Source organism: Pelodiscus sinensis, chromosome 1 (genome assembly GCF_052426305.1).
Source record: "Pelodiscus sinensis isolate ZL-2025 chromosome 1, ASM5242630v1, whole genome shotgun sequence".
Classification (NCBI taxonomy): Eukaryota; Metazoa; Chordata; order Testudines; family Trionychidae; genus Pelodiscus; species Pelodiscus sinensis.
Window position 1 is genome coordinate 135,487,920 of NC_143052.1, and position 17,612 is coordinate 135,505,531.

Genomic DNA, 17,612 nt, shown 5'->3' on the forward strand with positions numbered 1-17,612 from the left:
GCTCTCATTACACTGGTGGAAATGAAGAGTAGCCAGGTCACATCACTGGCCTCTAATCCGTGTCCCCATTCCTCTTGCAAAACATCAGACTACTGGTCCATATATGGCAGTACCCTGACTCCTGACCATGATGGATCAGCTCTCTCATCTTTCTAGTGCAGAGTCCCTCTTTGGCTGTGGCAGTCTCAGAGGAAGATGGAAACCTCTGCAGTGCACCTGGCTGTGTTATGGGGCACATGGCTTCCTCGTTATTATGGCTGGTTCTCAGCTTATATCCTGAAGCATAAGGACTGCTATCTCTGGTCATCTGAATCCTAGCTGGTGTCATTAGTGTTGCTGCCACCCTTAGTCACATACAAACACTGGATTTTTTTTTTCCACTCTCTGATCTATTCACATCTACAATGCCTTGGAGCAGTGAGTTCCACAGGTTAATTCCATGTGACATGGATATAGATGCAGGGCTCTGAGATGTTATGCCTGGCTGTGTTTCTCATAGGCTCCATGACTGCGGGAGGGACCCCTATAAGAAAAGCAGAAGTCTTTAGAAAATAGTCCGTGCTGAGCTGACACTAGGGCATTAGAAATGTTTTTCTCAATGGATCCTAAAGAAGTTTAGCAGAGACAGTTGGTGATCTTGGGAGAGTAGGGTGGGAAAGAGCATGATTGGCTGCAAGCAGAGAGGTCTGAGTTGGGGTCTGAATGTGGAAGGAGGTACGATCCAGGGTTTAGAATCCAGCCTGCTGCTAACTGGCAAGAAAGTGCCCTGTTCAGGAAGCTGGGCAAGGTGGTGGAGGAGGGAAGCTCCACGTGCCCCGAAGGGGAAGGGCCTTGGGCAGAAATGGCCAGTCAGCCCTTAGTGCTGCCCTGGGCTCCAGCAGCAGTGGCAGCAGCAGCCAGAAGTAATTTTCAATTGGCGGGCCCTGGGGAAGATGCCCTCTTTGCCCCCCCACACCACACAAATGAACTCACATCAGTAGGGCTGGGCCTGGTATAGAACGAGGTCTAACATGTCACCTTTCGATCCCTTCCCTCCTACAACATCTGAAGCGAGGCTCACATATGATGAAGATCTCTCATTTGATAATATCATGTATAAAAGTGGCACTCTTGGCCCAGTGGAGACCATCCGGAAGTACTTCCCGGAGACGTGGATTTGGGATTTAGTTCCAGTGAAGTAAGTGATGTTTATGGGATGTGGGGAATGTGGTCAAGTGGACTGCACAGACACTCAGAAGAAGTTATTCACATGCCATGGGAGGTGCTTTGATCCTTCTGTGACAGGTGCAGTATCGACCAGAGATAAGGGTGAGGGGTGGATGGGTAGCTGGAGGGAAGGCAGGAGGTAACTAATTCTAATGTACCACATCCACTCCCTCTCCTCTCTGTAACTGAGAGGCAATTCATTGTGTGGATCACAATGGACAATCCCCTATTAATTGACCTGCCTCTGCAGGGAGTGTGTGTGTCAGAGGGAGGTGTCATTGGTTTTTGTCCCAGCTCTGGCAGAGACAGTGCTATGAGCTATGCACCTCATCCCTGTTCTGTATCCGTGTGTCTGAGGGATTTTCTCAAACCACCCCCCCACCCGCCAGTCTTGTTACTTGGATGACTGTTCTGTGGAGCTGAATGTAGGCTGGGATGGGAGGAATTGCTCTGCAGCGAGTCTACAAGAGCCAACCCGCATGGACATGCCCAGTGCTCCCGGGAGACCCTGCAGCTACAGAAGTTGAGGAGGGCAATTCAGATGCTATGAGGGACACGATGTTCTGCCAGAGGTACACAACCTCCCCCCCCCCATCACCTCATTCTTGTTTTCTCACCAGTTCAGAGGGCAGTGCTGATTTGGCCTTGACCATCCCCGACACCATCACAGAGTGGAAAGCCAACGCCTTCTGCACCTCGAGCGACACTGGCTTTGGCCTGTCCCCGACTGTGTCCCTCAGAGCCTTCCAGCCCTTCTTCTTGGAGCTCACCCTGCCCTACTCCGTAGTGCGCGGTGAGGCCTTCACGCTAAAGGCCACTGTCTTCAACTACCTGGGCCGCTGCATCAGGGTAAGGGACCCTCGCACTTCTGCTCAGCAGGGGCAGGGAGGAGACCACATGGGCCAGATCCAGCTCAGCGTCCCATCCAGGGTTTGCAGCTGGTTGGTCCCTTGGAAAGTGTCTTATTACAGTGGTAAGAAATGGGTGATGGAAAGGAGGAATCTGATTGGCTGCTAGGTGTGCATTTCTACAGGGGTACAGAGCAGGTGCAGGAAAGAAGAAATCTCTTGAGATGTTTGCGAGCTGCAGATATACCTGAACCCACCTTCCTGTGCAGCTGGAGTCACCTGGCCTTAGACCTCCTATGCCCATCTCATGAGCCCATGGCAAGCAAGGGACTGGGGGCACCCACACATTGTAAATCCCCTCCCCCCAGCAGAGACCCCGGCTTCCTGGAATGGACACGTGTGCTTGGCCTTTGGCCTCCTGCTGCACAACATCCCCAGCTGCCTACTCTCTGGCCTGTCATGTCCAGTTGCATCTATGGCCCCACTGCCTCTTGTGTATTCCTGCTCCAACACAGGCGTTGGAGGGGACTCTGGAAGGGGTCACTGCAAGACCGGGGTGGTTTTTCTCTCTGCTTTTATGTCAGTAGCTTTCATTCTAGATAGTTTTCACTATGTAGGTTGCTATGGCTACTACGACATCTGAGTAGACACTTGCTTTTGTATATAAGGATTCGGTATTAAGTTTCCAAATGCTCCTAAGTTTACCAATAGCTTCACTCACTTTACTGGTCCTTATTCTTATTTGCTCAGAGCATGTACTGTTTTGGCTTATTGTGTTTCCAAGATATTTGAATCGATCGACCCTCTCAAGCCGTTCCCTGTCGATTTTGAGTTTTCAGTCCGTACGCTCAGGGAACAGATGCTCACAAGTTAGATGCTTTTCATCAGAAGTGCTTGCAGAGAATATTAGGAGTAAGAGGAGAGGAAAGGAAAATAAATGACAAGGTCAGAAAAATGGCTAAGGCGAGGTCTCGACCACAGAGCATTTGTAAGAGAAGACGTGGATGGGTAGGGCATGTGTGCCAAACGAATCATAACCGACTCTCTGTTATGGCTCTCAGTTGGCAGCCAGAAAGTCCAAGACAGAGGGGCAGAGCCAGGATGACTTGGAAGCGTGTGATTATCAACCACACAGAGAAATGTAGTTTGAAATGGGAGGCCTTAGGCCACATGGCAGCTGATGAGCAAGCCTGGAGAATGCGGGTAGCCCAGTGCGCTGGAAAGCTCAGGATGGGCTACAGTCTAAGGTCATTCTAGATCAAGTGAAGCAAGAACAAGCTCCGCTGTTCATCCACGTCCCCCCGTTCCTTCCCTGCCCCTTGCTGTGCTTGCTGATGCCCCCAGTTCTGTTCTCTCTCAGCTTCCCCAGACAGTCCCTCCCCCACTTCCAGCACTTTCTCTCTTCCCCTCAGAAGACACCAGCGGGCTCTCACTCATACCAAGGTGGCAGATTTGGGGCCACCACTTCGTCTTTCGTCCCCCGTCTGGCCCTGTGTCCCTCAGGCCCTGCAATCACCTGTTTCCTCAGAACCATTCGCCCAGCTCTCTGCCCCTCCTCAGTCTCTTGCTCCTCTCCAAGCCACAGGACCCCTCAGCTTTCCCTCCCCCCTGGTCCCTGCCCACCAAATCCCCATGGCCTCCAAACTCCCTGCACCGTCCCATCCCCATTTATTCCCAGCCCCTCGACTGCCTCTCTCTGCCTGCCTGGTGACACCTCTCTATCCAATTGACAGGTCAGCATCTCGCTGGCTCCATCTGCCGACTTCCAGGCTACCCCTGTGGAGAACGAAGAAGAATCTTATTGTCTCTGTGTGAATGGACGGAAAACAGCGTCGTGGGCTGTGACCCCAAAATCACTGGGTAAGGGACCTGGCAACTCCAAAATCTCAGTATCGGGCACTAATGGCCGGCTCCAAAACCTCTGTGTGAGGGACCAAGTGGCTCCAATATTTCTGGACAAGACAGTGGGTGGCTCCAATCTCTCTGGAAGAGTCTGATCTGCTGTGAAAGGAGGTAGGCCGGCTTTGTGGTTGAGGCACTGGACTAGACTGAGGAGACCTGGACTCAGTGTCCAGCTCTTGGGCAAGTCAGTGTCTCTCATCCATAAAATGGGCATCACACATTCATTCATGCATGGGAGGTGCCCAGACACCACTGGGCAATCAGCAGTACGGCAAAGCAGCACACCATGCGAATGACATGGACAGCCTGTACTGCGATGCCCAGCCAAAGGCTTCCTCTTTGCTTCAGGTAATGTGAATTTCTCAGTGAGTGCTGAGGCCTTGAGGACAAATCTGCGCTGTGGGAATGAGGTAGTGGAGGAACTGGACAAAGGGCGGAAGGACACGGTGATCAAACAGCTCTTAGTAGAGGTAAGGAGTTATGTGACGGGGGAGGGAGGGGTCACAGAAGACCTTTTGGGGATGCTTCCCAAGGTGCTGACATGGCCACTGCCACTCACCTTCTTGCTCTCTGGGGCTCTGTCTACACTGGCGGGTTCTTGTGCCAGAAATGTGCAAATGAGGCTAAGCATGAAATATCGCCGAGCCTCCTTTGCATACCTAATGAGCCGCCATTTTGCAGAAGAGGCTCTTGCACCAGAAGGAGCACTGCCCCGTCTTGCTCAAGAAAAACCCTCTTGCGCAATGCCGCTAGGTATGCAAAGGAGGCTCGGCGATATGCCATGCATAGCCTCATTTGCATATTTCTGGCGCAAGAACCCACCAGTGTAGACATCACCATCCTGTCCTGCTGGGCCAGCTCCCTGTTCTCCCCCAGCCAAGGCCCAGAGCTAAGATCACCGCCCCACCCCCTTAGGAGCTGGACAGATACTGAAACTCTTCAGGCCCAAGGAAAATGCAGTTTTGAGCCCAGCTTCCTGGGATACCACTCCCCAAATGGGATCAGACCCCACATGAATTATTTGGGGAAGCCCCCTTCACAATGAAAGGAGGAACGTGCACACTGGTTGCTCCTCCAGGGAACAAGTATTTACACTGGGCTTGATAATAAATAAAAGTGATTTTTATTAAGTACAAGCAGCAGGATTTAAGTGGCTGTAAGTGAGAAGAGGTTGCACCACAACCCTCAGACTCCTCCCATAGCCAGCACCCCTTATCCCTCCTGCACCCCAAGTCCTAGCCTCAAGCCCCCTCCTGCATCCAAGCTCTCTCCCAGAGCTTGCATCCTGTCACCCTCCTACATCCCAAGTTCAGCCTAGAGTCCCCTCTCACACTGCCAAACCCTCAGCCCCACCACAGAGAGAGTACCCTCTCTCAAACCCCAGCTCCCTGCTGAAGAGAAGGAGGGGTGGAGTTAGTGGGGTAAAGCTTCAGGGAAGTGGATCTTTGCCCATGAAAGCTTATGCTCCAATAAATCTGTTGGTCTATAAGGTGCCACAGGACTTGTTGTTGTTTATGCAGATTCAGATTAACATGGCTACCCCTCTGGTCCTTATAAATAAAGGGTCAACCCTAGCTCCATTATTAATAAACAAAGGGAGTTTGGGGATTTTCTCCAGTGCTTCCCACTCTCCATCCATGGTATTGTAATTTAAATAAATTATCAGAATAATTGAAATTGATATGCTTAGATGTCACCATTCTGACAAACAAAATATACAGAATTCTAAAATATTGTATGCAGAATTTTTAATTTTTTTCATGCAGAATTTCCCCAGAAATAATATATGCTATAAAGAAAATGATCAATTGTTCTCCATGTTCGCCAAGGGTAAGACAAGAAGTAATTGCATTAGATTGCAGCATGCAAGATTTAGGTGAGATATTAGGAAAAGACACCATGTTTTCCAGTGTGCTATCGCCAAGTAATCACCCATGGAATAACGTTGCAATATCCTCCCCTTGGGTGCAAGGGTCAACAACTTCTTAGAAGCCAATTTCTGACCATTATCTGCTGGCTCAGTGAGATTTTTTATTACATGAGATTTTGCAAGTCTTCCGCTTCCTTTCTCCCACCCACCCACCCAGCCATCTTGGTGCTTTTCCTCAGGTGGTCAGTGTCTCTGCAGGTTCTCACCTTTCTCATTTTCCTTCCATTCCCCTTTCCTCCCCACCCAAAGCCTGAAGGGCTCGAGAAGGAAACAACCTACAACGTCCTGCTCTGTGCAGCTGGTAAGAGCCCCGCCCCTCTTGACGTCCTCGGCAGAGGGAAGGGTGGGCACCGCAGGCTTGGAAGGGGAAGAGTTAACTAGAAGCTGAGTATGGAGCTGAAGAAAGCAGGATGACGAGGAGAGGTTTGCTGCGGTGAAGGGCTGGAATGGTCCCCACAGGAAGGGCTGGAGGGGTGGGTCTTAGGGAACGTTCCTGGCCTGGGTCCTAGGGGTATGGGCTAGATGGGATTTACTGGGGCTTTCCCCTTCCCTCACTCTCTGAGTCTATGGAGTGGCATTACAGATAAGAAGGTTCCAGAGGAAGAAGAGCTGGAGGCTCATCAGGTGCTGGCACCTCCCTCCATTGTGAGGGCCGGGGTGGCACGGAGGGGATCCAGGCCGGACGGGGGAGCTGGGGATCCCTGTGGGGGTCACTGTAAAGCTATGGAGGAATGGGGCTGCTAACGGCAGGGAGCCCTGTGCAGTGGAGGGCAAAGGCCGCAGCAGAGGCAGTGTCCCAGCGGCCTGGCCACTGCTCTCAGGGGGGATTTTACAGCTAGCCCATCGATCTGCTTGTCCCCAGGAAAGACAGTGCCCCAGCCACTGCCCCTGAGGCTCCCGGAGAACGTGGTGGAGGGCTCAGCCAGGGCCTATTTCTCAGTACTGGGTAAGTGAAGCCATGGGACAGCCCGGTTGTGGGTCCTGCTGCCACCGTTTTCCCTGTCTGACGGTCCCGGCCTTGCCCCCATTCCACCCCAGCCCTGTTGTTCACCTGCCACAGCCCCTCTCTCTGTCCCTGGCTGCCCACTGCCGTGGTCTCTAGCGAGCTCTTCTCCTCCTTTTCCTCTCTCCTTCGTGCCCACCTCCGGCTTTTCGTCCAGCCCACTGCTCCTCTCTGGCCGTCTCGGAGCGCACCCTTCACGGCGCTCTTCCACGTCCCGTCTCTCAGCGCACGTTGCCCTCTGTTGTGTGTCCCTCTCTCCCTCCCGCCCCCTGAGCTCTCGCAGGTCTGGCCTGCACCTCTCACACTGGCCCCCTGTGCTCTGCAGCGCCCTTTGCCTCTGTGTGACACTCGCTCTCTGGTTCATCCCCAGGCGATATCCTGGGCACGGCCATGCAGAACCTGCAGCAGCTCCTCCAGATGCCCTTCGGCTGCGGGGAGCAGAACATGGTCCTGTTTGCCCCCAACATCTACGTCCTGGACTATCTGAACAAGACGGGGCAGCTGAGCGAGGAGACCAGATCTAAGGCCATCGGCTACTTAGTCAGCGGTGAGGCGGGACGGGGCTTTTGTTTCTTCCCTGCTCCCTTCCAAGGTCGTGCTGGAGCTTTCTGTATCTGCCTTGCTCATATAAGGTTTCCATTGAGAAGGGTGGACAGACAGATGGACGGACCACCACTTTTGGGAGGCGGGGGTAGGCACTTGTACACTCTCGGCCCCGTCATCCCATTGCTCTCCAGTCTGAGCCCAGATGTAACTCACTCTGACCTCAGCAAACGAGAGTCGGCTCCCCACATAGCCCCTCAGCCTTTCCTGGCCACCAGGGCGTCGGCAGCACCCTCACACTGAGCCCTTGTCATACCCCTTGGAATGGTGCCTCTGACGCCCCCCTCCCGGCCCTCTCCTCCCCCGTGGTCAGACATTCCTGTGCCTAGGAGCGACTCACAGAAGTTGCCGGTTAACAGCCGGTGCAACAAGACAGCCCCAGCTTGGGCCACACGCTTGATTATTCCTCATTCTCCTTTTCTGCGCCACCCTTCATTTCATGAGGTTGCAGTCTTCAGAGATGGCCTTCCCATTTAGTTTAGCTGCTGCAAAGGGACCCTTGAACCCGCCATTGGTGGCTAGCAGAGGCACATCATAACCCTTTGCCTGAACCTTCATTTACTAGCTAATAGAAGACCAAGGTCTCTCTGCTGATAGATTGAGGCTGGTTGTAGGAATGGGAGGGCTGGCTGGCTCTTGTACTGTACATTGAACCTGCTTCTGCATCTCACACTTCATCCAAACCCAGCTTTGTACCAGTGTAACTATTTCAGTTACAAAGTAAGTAAACTAATAACAATAATTCCATCCGTACAACCCCTCGTGTGCAGGCAGTTCTACTCCCTTCCCTTCTGGGAACAAGCTGTATTGGTACTGGCATTTTTCTACTAGCCTAACAATATCCACCCTGGGGATTTGCAGCATTTTAAGTCTTACCGGTACAATCACAGCCAGGCCGTCACAAGCGCAGGGCAAGTGGGGTTCTCATGTGGGATACATCATGCTGGACGCGTCATAATCAAGGGTGCAAAGATGCAACAAGTAAAAATAATAAGCTGCAAAAGTAAACAGCATGATGCGCGCTAACCTCAGGTGGGGGGGGCACATCATTAATCTTCTGCCCCGGGTGCAAATATACGTAGTTACAGTGCTGATCACATCTATGTGCAGACGGAACTGACGATTCTCTTTTCCCAGCTGACCTCTACACTGGACTTCACTGCAGTAAAACGCACCTTCATTCTCCCTCTCAGGTTACCAGACACAGCTGAATTACAAACACTGGGACGGCTCCTACAGCACATTTGGGCCACGTTACGGGCAATCGGGAAACACCTGGTAGGATTTCAGTGCTGCTGAACTCTTCCCTCCTCTTGTAACCTGGAGCTTGCCCATTGTTAACAGGCGCTGATGCTGCAGGGGCGGGGGAGAGATGAAGAGATGGAGAGCTGAGGATGCCTGGGGAAGGGAGATCTCATGTAGTTCAGGTGCTGGAGGCCTGCCATTCCCAGCCCTCTGATTCCCTGTTCAAGTCAGGTTAGAGCGTTTGGGGGCTGCTCTAACTTGCTCCAGTTGCCCTCAGTTCCAGGAGGCCCGTACATAAGCTAGGTGCATCCACAACACAGCACACGCCAGCCACTTGTCCTCTGTGCCGGGCTATGTGGAGAAGGCATAAAAGTGCTGGCCAAAGAGTCCCCGGCTGGACAACTTGCTGGTAGTTTCAGCTCCCTTTGTGCTGTGGGAGTGGAGGGGGCAGGGCAGAGAATCCATCCCCAAGTCTGAGTGTGGATACTCGGCCTTTCCAAAATTACGTGTTTGGACCCAAGCTGGACAGGTTAGGCCACCACAGCCCTCAGGCGAACGAGGAGCGGGTGACGGAGGGTGGAGCCATTGCAGCCCCTCGGTGCCTAGTGCCTGCTCTGCAGGGTGAACACACCAGCTCTGCAGGGAGTGGCAGTGGGCAGCTCGGTACAGGTTGCTCTTCCCTCTGCCACTCCTGACTCCATTGCCCCGGTGCGGCGCTAGGAGGCGCTGGGCTTCAGAGGCCGAATAAGGGGCCTGCTCCTCTGAGTGCTGCCCCCAGTGCGGTGCTAGAAGAACGTGCAGGGCCAATGTCCTGGCCATTCCTGGTCTCTGCAGAGTCTGAGGCTGCTCTTCCACTTTGTCCCCCCACTGCTGCCCTCGCCATTTGTAACCAGTGCGGGAAGCTGGTTCCCTTCCTGTCCTAAAATGGGCCGTAGGTCGGCAGGCAGCGGAGTGAGTGAATGGCTCCCTGCTCCAGGCCTCCAGCTCCTGCTGCATCCCCCCAGGCAGGTGCTGCCCGGGGCCCCCGACCCCGCCAGCGAGCACAGGGCATGGGAGGGGCTCTCACCGCAGCTGATCTCTGTGCAGGCTGACGGCCTTCGTCCTCACGTCCTTCGCGCAGGCCCGCTCCCACATCTTCATCGAGGAGAAGCACGTGCAGGACGCCCTGGCCTGGCTCGCTGGCAAACAGAAGGAAAACGGCTGCTTCCGCAGCTCGGGGACGCTGCTGAACAACGCCATAAAGGTGACGTACCCGCCCAGCTGGCTTCCCGTGGGCCTCGTGGGACCCACACAGGATGCCAGTGTCACAGGGATCCTGCAGCCCCGCATGGGCACAGCTCTGCCACTGCGGCACATGGAGCTGGGCAGGGGCCTTGGGAGTGGAGCGGATGGGATCTAGCTGGGGGAAGAGCAAGGGGAAGGGAGAAGAGGGCGGATACAGGGAAGGCACCTGCTTGTGGGAAGACCAGGGATGTCGAAGGCCCCAGGAAGGAGGAGCAGGGGAGGGGTTCAGGGCTAATGTCTCTCTCTGGTTCCCTGCAGGGCGGGGTGGATGATGAGGTTACGCTCTCGGCCTACATCACCATCGCGCTGCTGGAGATGCCTCTGCCCGTCACCGTACGTACCTATAACCCCGCCAGCCACGGCGCAGCAGGGGCCCCAACTCGGCAGCCTCCCACCCCGAGACAGAAGCCTTGAAACATGGGGCAATCCAGTCAGAAAAGACGTAACAGTGAGATCCAGACCTTGAGCTGGAGTTTCCCTGGAGCTTCCCTTCCCGGCCAGGACACTGGCTCTGTCTCGTCGCTAATCCTTTCATATCATCGTTGTTTAAAAGCTTTGGAGGCAGCGTTTGCTGGACCTTCTCTGGCAACCCACAGCTTAGAGTTGTGCAGCTATTTAACCCTCGGGGAAATAACACTCCCGCCCTTGGCACTAGCCAGATGGGTCCCCGTCCAGGGCCGATTTCTGTTCTCCCGCAGTCAGGCCTCTTCCACACCCGCACGTGGCCCTGGATAAAGTTCTCTCATCGGCGAGGAGCCAAAAGGCTATTTGGGGCAGCGAGTTCACACGGGGCCACTTGTGCCAGCGCGTCGTGTTCCTGTGGTATCAGGCACGTCGGCCGGGTGGTGCATGATCTAGGCATCCCAGGGCCCTCTGTGCCCCTTCCAGCCGCACTGGCTTGTGGGGACATGTAGTGCCTAGTTGTCCCTGTGCGCAGGGCCGGCCCGAGCCCTTTTGGCGCGCGTGCCGGGCCGTGAAGGCCCTGCAGCCGTGGGATGAAGGGTGCTGCTGGCCAGTGCCGCAGGGCCAGCACTGCGGGAGCCAGGCGCACGGCTCCTGATGGCAGCTGTAAGGGACACCATGCGCCCCTTACAGCTGCCATCAGGCGCCCCTCATCGGTTGGCGCCCTGGGCAGCTGCCTGGCTCACCCATGCCTCCGGCCGGCCCAGCCTGTGCGTGTGGGAAATGTCCCCTCGGGATGAGGGGAAGGTAGCGAGAGGCAGGAGCCGCTGTGGCTCTGCTCCGTGTGCTCACTGTATGAGAGCCAGACAGGTCTCCCATCATCAGGACCTTGGTTCAAAACTGCTACCAGTAGGGCTGCCGACGGGGGGACAAAACGGGCAGTTGCCTCAGGGCCCAGCACTTCAAAGGGGTCTAGAGCGCCTGGCCACTGCCACTGCCATGGGGGCAGCAGCAACAGACAAAGCATTGGGCCTCTTAAATCGTCTCCAGGCTGCCTCTTCACACCCTCCCCGTGGCCCTGAGGGCTGGGCGACCCAGTGCCATGCCCAGGGCAGTGCTGAGGACTGGCTGCCCCCAGCCCCGCACCTTCCACCCAAGGCCCGGCCCCTTCTGCACCGAAGCTGTCAGCCTCTGGCTACCAGACGGTCTCTCTCTGCTAAAGGGCAAGTTGCATTGGGGAAGCGCAGTGGGCGATCTCTCCCCGCCCCCTCTCAGCCCCCTCTCTCTCCCCTCACAGCACTCTGTGGTCCGCAATGCTCTCTTCTGCCTGGAGACGGCCATGGAGCAGGAAGGAACCCACGTGTACACCAGGGCACTGCTGGCCTACGCCTTCGCCCTGGCGGGGAAGGAGGAGAAGCGCAGGGCCCTGCTGGACTCGCTGGACAAGGAAGCAGTGAAAGAAGGTGAGACCTCCTGACAGGCCCTTCTCCTGACCCAGCCTGCGGGGCCTGCATCCCCACGTGGAAGGTGACCTGGGACTCAGACTCACACACAGAGGGGAAGCCACTGCAGGGCAGAGGCAGGAGGGACGAGGACCAGGCAGGTGGCTCTTATGTGACAGGATGAAACAAGATGGAGAGAGGGGCAGCCCAGGCTTAGTTCTGGCCTCACAGCCTGTCGTACCCCGGCCTTTCACACTGGGTCATTGATGCCTCCTTCCTATCCCGCCTTTGGTGAAAGGGCAACTTTCCCTTTGCATCTGTCCCTTGCATTGGTGCTTTCCCTCGTCCTGCCTCCCTCCGCTTGCCCCCTCCCAGCCCCCCGCAGCTGGTTAGCATTTCCTGTTCCTTTCGCCCATGTTCCCCTTTGCTGCACCGTGTAACCGGCCCGGCCTTCCTCTTCCTCTGCTCCCTTCCTCCGTCCCCCTCCGCAAACCTCACTCCTGCCTCCCGCACTGGGAGCTCCCAGGCCTTTCTTCCCGGCTGACACAGGATTCACGTGCCACTGTGGCGCCTCCTGCTGGCTGGCCTGGAAATTAGCTCTGCTGGCCAATGCACCCTCGTGAGGCGCCCTGTCGCTTTTACTGTCATTTCAGGCCCCGGGCCAGTCCCAGGACTGCAGCGTCCTTTTCAGTGACACTGCCCTCCAGCCGTGCCACGCGCTGCGCTCTCCCTTTCCGGGGAACCGGCAATCTCCCTCCAGCCACTTCCTCAGTGGCAACTGCCCACGGCAGCACAATTTCGCAGGGTCCCCCCCTTTGACATGGCACATGCGCGGTGGCACCACGGCGCATGTGCAGGGCTTCTTGAAACGCGGGGCCGGGAGCGACTGCCCCACTTGCCCTGCCCTATATCCGCCCCTGCTGCCGGCCCCTGTCCCAGGGCCTCTTCCATGCGACTGCCGCACCCTCTTCTGCCCTTACCTCAGGGCCTTGCCAGCAGGCCCTAGCAGCCAGCCAAGAGAGCTCTCCAGCTCCCCCAGTCCCTGCTTGCAGCACCGCTAGGTCCTAGCGCTCCAAACCTCTCTCCTCTCTGCTGCCTCCCGCACTAAAAGCTCCCCCATACTCCCTCCACGCCCACAAAATCTCAATGGTCCTGCTGCCTCACATCTGCCCCTCCCCCCCCACACATGCTGCAGCTGGCCCCAGGCACAAGCTAATGCCAAGCACATGCACTGTTGCCCCAGGACCCACTCACACACTCGGGCTCCTTCACTCCACCCCAAAGCCCCCTCCCCACATTCCCAGTTCTCCTCCCATCATTGCAGCCACCTGTCCCTCTGCAGGCTCCACAAACACATTTTCCCATCTCCAGCCCCCCGCCCAGAGGCCTCATGGGAGTTAGGCAACTCTCTGCTCTGCGAATGCAGGTATCGCCAGGCTGCCAAAGGCCACCCAGCACCCGAGTCGGGGGGTGGAATCCAGCAGCCGGTCGTGGCCAACCCAGTCACATTTCCCACCGGTGGCTCACTGAGGGTGCCCCAGCGCCTCGCCCTGCAAGCAGCAGAGTGTAGGCCCCGCCGTCCCTGTCTGTGCTGGTTGAGAGTCACGTTCACCTGCGTCATGCCTTTTGTTTTCTAACACGGAGCATTTCCCCGGCGTAGATGGACCCAAAGGCCTTGTCTGTGCACAAGCCGCGCTGTGCAGCTGTTCCCGTGCAGTTAAAGTGGTGTGACTCCCCCAGTGTGGACGCAGTGATAGCCGTGTGCCGGGAGAACTGTTCCCCTGGAGCTTTCCCAGACAAGGCACCGCTCTGCGGGTATAACTGCGCCCAGACTGAAGGCACCAGCAGGAAAATCACGGCCCTAAGCAAAACAGTGGTAGTAGCACAAAATCTGTGTGTCCGCCAGTTCTCTGCCCGCCCCTTTGGCTCCAGCCCCCTCTTCCCTGCTCTCCCCCTTCGCCTCAGGAGGGTCCTTGCTCCCCAGCCCTGTCATCCATTTTGGGGCAGAAGCAGCTGAGTGGCCTCGAGCTTCCTCCACCCCGGCGCAGGCTCTGCTGGCTACCGCAACCCAGGAAGGGCTGGGAGGAGCTCAGGAGGCAGCGGGCGAGGCAGCAGCTGCTTTGGTCCAAGGGGCATCACGCGGAGAGAAGCCTCAAGGGGCCCATTTCAGGGCACTGGAGCTGCCTTACAGGTCCCCAGGCATAAGGGGCATCACCAGGGAGGAGGGAGCTGGGCCTGGGTCCCTTCCCCTAGGTCTGGCACCTGTGGGGACGCTTGGATGGCGGCTTTTTCCTCGTGCTGAACCAGTCCCATTAGGACAAAGGGGATTTAGAAACGTGAGCTGGGGCCAGGGCTGCGGGCACCTGACTTTGCAGCTACTCAGGTGTATTGCGGGGGAAGGGTTCTTCCTGCAGCTCAGTGCTGTGCGTGAGCATATCCCGTCACCCTGGCCCAATGGCGCCCTTCCCACTGAGCAACAGCACAGCTCAGCCGGGTCCCCCTGGCTCAGCTCCGCTCCTCACTCCAGGCTCCGCTCCTCGCGCTGGACGCTCCTCCCTGGCCTGCTCCCTGCAGCAGCAGACGAAAGACGAGGAGAAGCCTGATGTTTGGACTGGCAAAGGGGGAAACGGATCATTGGGGCCTCCAAACAAGGTGCCCGTGTCCCGGGCAAACCCACGGAGGACTAGGGCTGGGCTGGAACAGAAGGGTGCACAGGGCCCTCGCCCAGCTAAGTGGAGTGTGACCGTCACTGCCTCCCTCATCCTCCTTGTGCCCCTTGAGGCTGGGACCACTGAGCGACCTCCCATCTTTTGGGTCAGTGAGTGCAAGAGAGGCTGCTCCTGTCCGTTTCTGGGCTGTCCCTGCATAAGATAAAGGGGATGTGGGCCCAGAGGTGGCAGCCTGATTAGTCACTGAGGGTACGTCTACACTACAGCGCTAGTTCGAACTAACTTAGTTCGAATTAGTTAATTCGAACTAAGCTAGTTCGAACTAGCGCATCTAGAACTAAAAACTAGTTCGAACTAGCGTTTTGCTAGTTCGAACTAGCGCGTCCACACTGATTGGACGCAGGGGGGCATTTAAGGGCAGCTGAAACCGGTTCTGGCAGGGCATCAGGTCAGCAGCTGCTTTGTGTGGCTGCTGTCTGAGGCTATCTGAGGCTCGTGCTTAAAGGGACCCCCCTGGACAGCCGGTTCTCAGCTTTCCCTGCTTGCTTGCCAACCTCGCCGAGGGACAGCAAAGCATCGGTCTCTGTGCCCGTCTGTGTCGGTGCTTCCCTTCGGGGGGGACCGCCGCAGGTGGCAACATGGAGCCACGGCTCGCCCTGCACCTTCTGGTGCACGTTCTGGACTTGCTGCTGCAAGCCTGCCACCAATGGCTCGAGGCTGCCTGGCACCACCTGGGGAACGTCAGCCCCCTGCCTCTCCGCCTGGCCGTCCTGGGGGCCGTGGAGGAGCCGCGGCGGCGCCCCGGCACCGGCGTGCCCCGCCGCATCTGGCGTCTGGACACCAGCAGCGACTGGTGGGACCGCATCGTCCTGGAGCACTGGGACGACCGACAGTGGACCCAGAACTTTAGGATGAGGAGGGACACCTTCCTGGAGCTCTGCGAGTGGCTCGCCCCTGCCCTGCAAAGAAGGGACACTCGCATGAGGCCCGCCATCCCCCTCCAGAAGCGGGTGGCCATCGCCCTCTGGAAGCTCTCCACGCCGGACAGCTACCGATCCGTCGGGAACCAGTTCGGCGTGGGGAGATCCACTGTCGGAGCAGTGCTCATGCAGGTACGGCGCTCGTCGGCCACCGAGCCGGGGGGGAGGGGGGCTGCGAGGAGGGGATGGGCCACCCCAGGGACAAAGGGGGGGGCGGGAGGAGGCGAAGGCGCCCCGCACCGGAGAGGTCGGGCTGTCCCGGCCGTACTACACGCCGCCAGGGGGGTTGCTTCCGGGAGTGGGGCGCGGGGCACTGCCAGGGCACGCACGCTCCCAGCCACCCGGGCGCCCCACTGATTGACGCTTTGCTGTGTCTCTCTCCGCAGGTGGTCAAGGCCATCAACCGGGTGCTGCTCCGCAGGGTGGTCCGCCTCGCCGACCCGGACGCCGTCATCCGGGGATTCGGCGCCCTCGGCTTCCCCAACTGCGGGGGGGCCATCGACGGGACGCACATCCCCATCCGTGCCCCGGAACACCAGGCGTCCCGGTACGTCAACAGAAAGGGGTACTTCTCCGTCATCCTGCAGGCCGTGTGTGACCACCGGGGACAGTTCACGGACATCAATGTGGGCTGGTCCGGCAAAGCACACGACGCACGGGTGTACCGGAACTCCTCCGTGTGCCAGCGGCTGCAGGACGGGACCTTCTTCCCCGACCGCCACATCAGGGTCGGGGACGTGGACATGCCCGTCTGCCTGGTGGGGGATGCCGCCTACCCACTGCAGCCGTGGCTCATGAAGCCCTACACGGGGCACCTCAATCCCTCCCGCCAGGCCTTCAATAACAGGCTGAGCAGGGCCCGCATCGTGGTGGAGGGGGCCTTCGGGCGACTGAAAGCCCGCTTTCGATGCCTCCTCACCCGTCTGGACCTGGCCGAGCACAACATCCCTCCCGTGGTGGCGGCATGTTGTGTGCTCCACAATTTGTGTGAGCGGAAGGGGGAGGCTTTCTTGCCAGCCTGGATGGCTGAGGCTGACCGCATGGCTGGACACTACGGTCAGCCCCGCACCGCCGCCGTCCGGGAAGCCCAGCGGGGGGCCATCCGGATCCGGGAAGCCCTGCGGGAGAGCTTCCAGGTGGAGGAGGAGGAGGACTGACCTCTCCCTGCATGCCCCACCGGGGCCTTCTTCCACCCTACCCCCCCCTTCCCCTTTCCCCTCCCTATCTACTGTACAATAAAGACACCTGTTTTTCAAACAAAAACGTCTGTTTATTTCAGAGAACTGGGGTGGGGGAGGGAGGAATGAAGGTGGGAGAAGGGAGGGGGAAACCTGGGACAAGGGAGCTGGAAGGGGAGGGGAGGGAAGGGAGGAAGGGAAAGGAAAGCTCAGGGGTGGGAGTCCGGCTGCCTCTCCCGTCTCGCCACACTGCGGGTCCGGGGGCGTCGGTGGGGAATGGTTGTGGAGGGGGGGGCAGAGAGGACAGGGGGTGTGGAGGAAGCAGGAGCGGAAGCAGGAGGAGCAGGGGGAGCAGGGGGAGCAAGAGGGGGAGAAAGAGGGGGAGCAGGGGGAGCAAGAGGGGGAACAAGAGGGGGAGCAGGGGGAGGAGGAAATGGAAAGCGGTCCAGCAGGCTCTGGAGGTGGCCTCGCAGGGCACGGCCCTGCTCCTCCAGGGCCTCCAGACTCCTCTGGCGCAGCCTGAGGTCCTCCTGGACCCAGTGGTCCTGGAGACGGAGCTGTCGGTCCAGGAACCGGAGATGCCGCCTCTGGTAGTCCTCCTGGTTCCTGGCTGTCCTGCTTGCCCGGGCGCGGGCGGCTGCTGCAGGCGGTGTGGTGCGCCCTGCAGGCCCCGGTGCTGCAGCTGTGGTGCAAGAAGACCAGCGGTCAATTACCCCAGGGGCCCAGGTGTGTGAAACCCAGCTCCCCTCTGCAAGGCCAGGGCCCCTGCAGGATCCCCAGCTGCTGCTCCGTGGTGGGCAAGGCCCAGGCGCACGGTCCCGGGGCTCCCTCTCGCCCCAGCCCCCCGTACACATAAGGGGAACACGAGGGTACTCACAGGTGGACGCCTCCCCGGCCTCTGATGATGCAGGCAAGCGGCT

General features: G+C 57.9%; 1 protein-coding gene across 2 annotated transcripts in view; it reads left to right on the forward strand.

Moving 5' to 3' along the window:
- LOC102453736 (alpha-2-macroglobulin-like) overlaps positions 1-17,612 on the forward strand; it is a 68,289-nt gene that overhangs the window by 39,522 nt on the left and 11,155 nt on the right. For both annotated transcript variants that reach the window (XM_089771776.1, XM_075902371.2), the window contains exons 18-28: positions 1,051-1,177; positions 1,827-2,055; positions 3,788-3,914; positions 4,305-4,426; positions 6,136-6,187; positions 6,749-6,832; positions 7,260-7,436; positions 8,686-8,770; positions 9,824-9,980; positions 10,280-10,354; positions 11,721-11,886. In XM_089771776.1, coding sequence (XP_089627902.1) covers positions 1,051-1,177; positions 1,827-2,055; positions 3,788-3,914; positions 4,305-4,426; positions 6,136-6,187; positions 6,749-6,832; positions 7,260-7,436; positions 8,686-8,770; positions 9,824-9,980; positions 10,280-10,354; positions 11,721-11,886 — 1,401 coding nt within the window. The remainder of the gene's footprint in view (positions 1-1,050; positions 1,178-1,826; positions 2,056-3,787; positions 3,915-4,304; positions 4,427-6,135; positions 6,188-6,748; positions 6,833-7,259; positions 7,437-8,685; positions 8,771-9,823; positions 9,981-10,279; positions 10,355-11,720; positions 11,887-17,612) is intronic.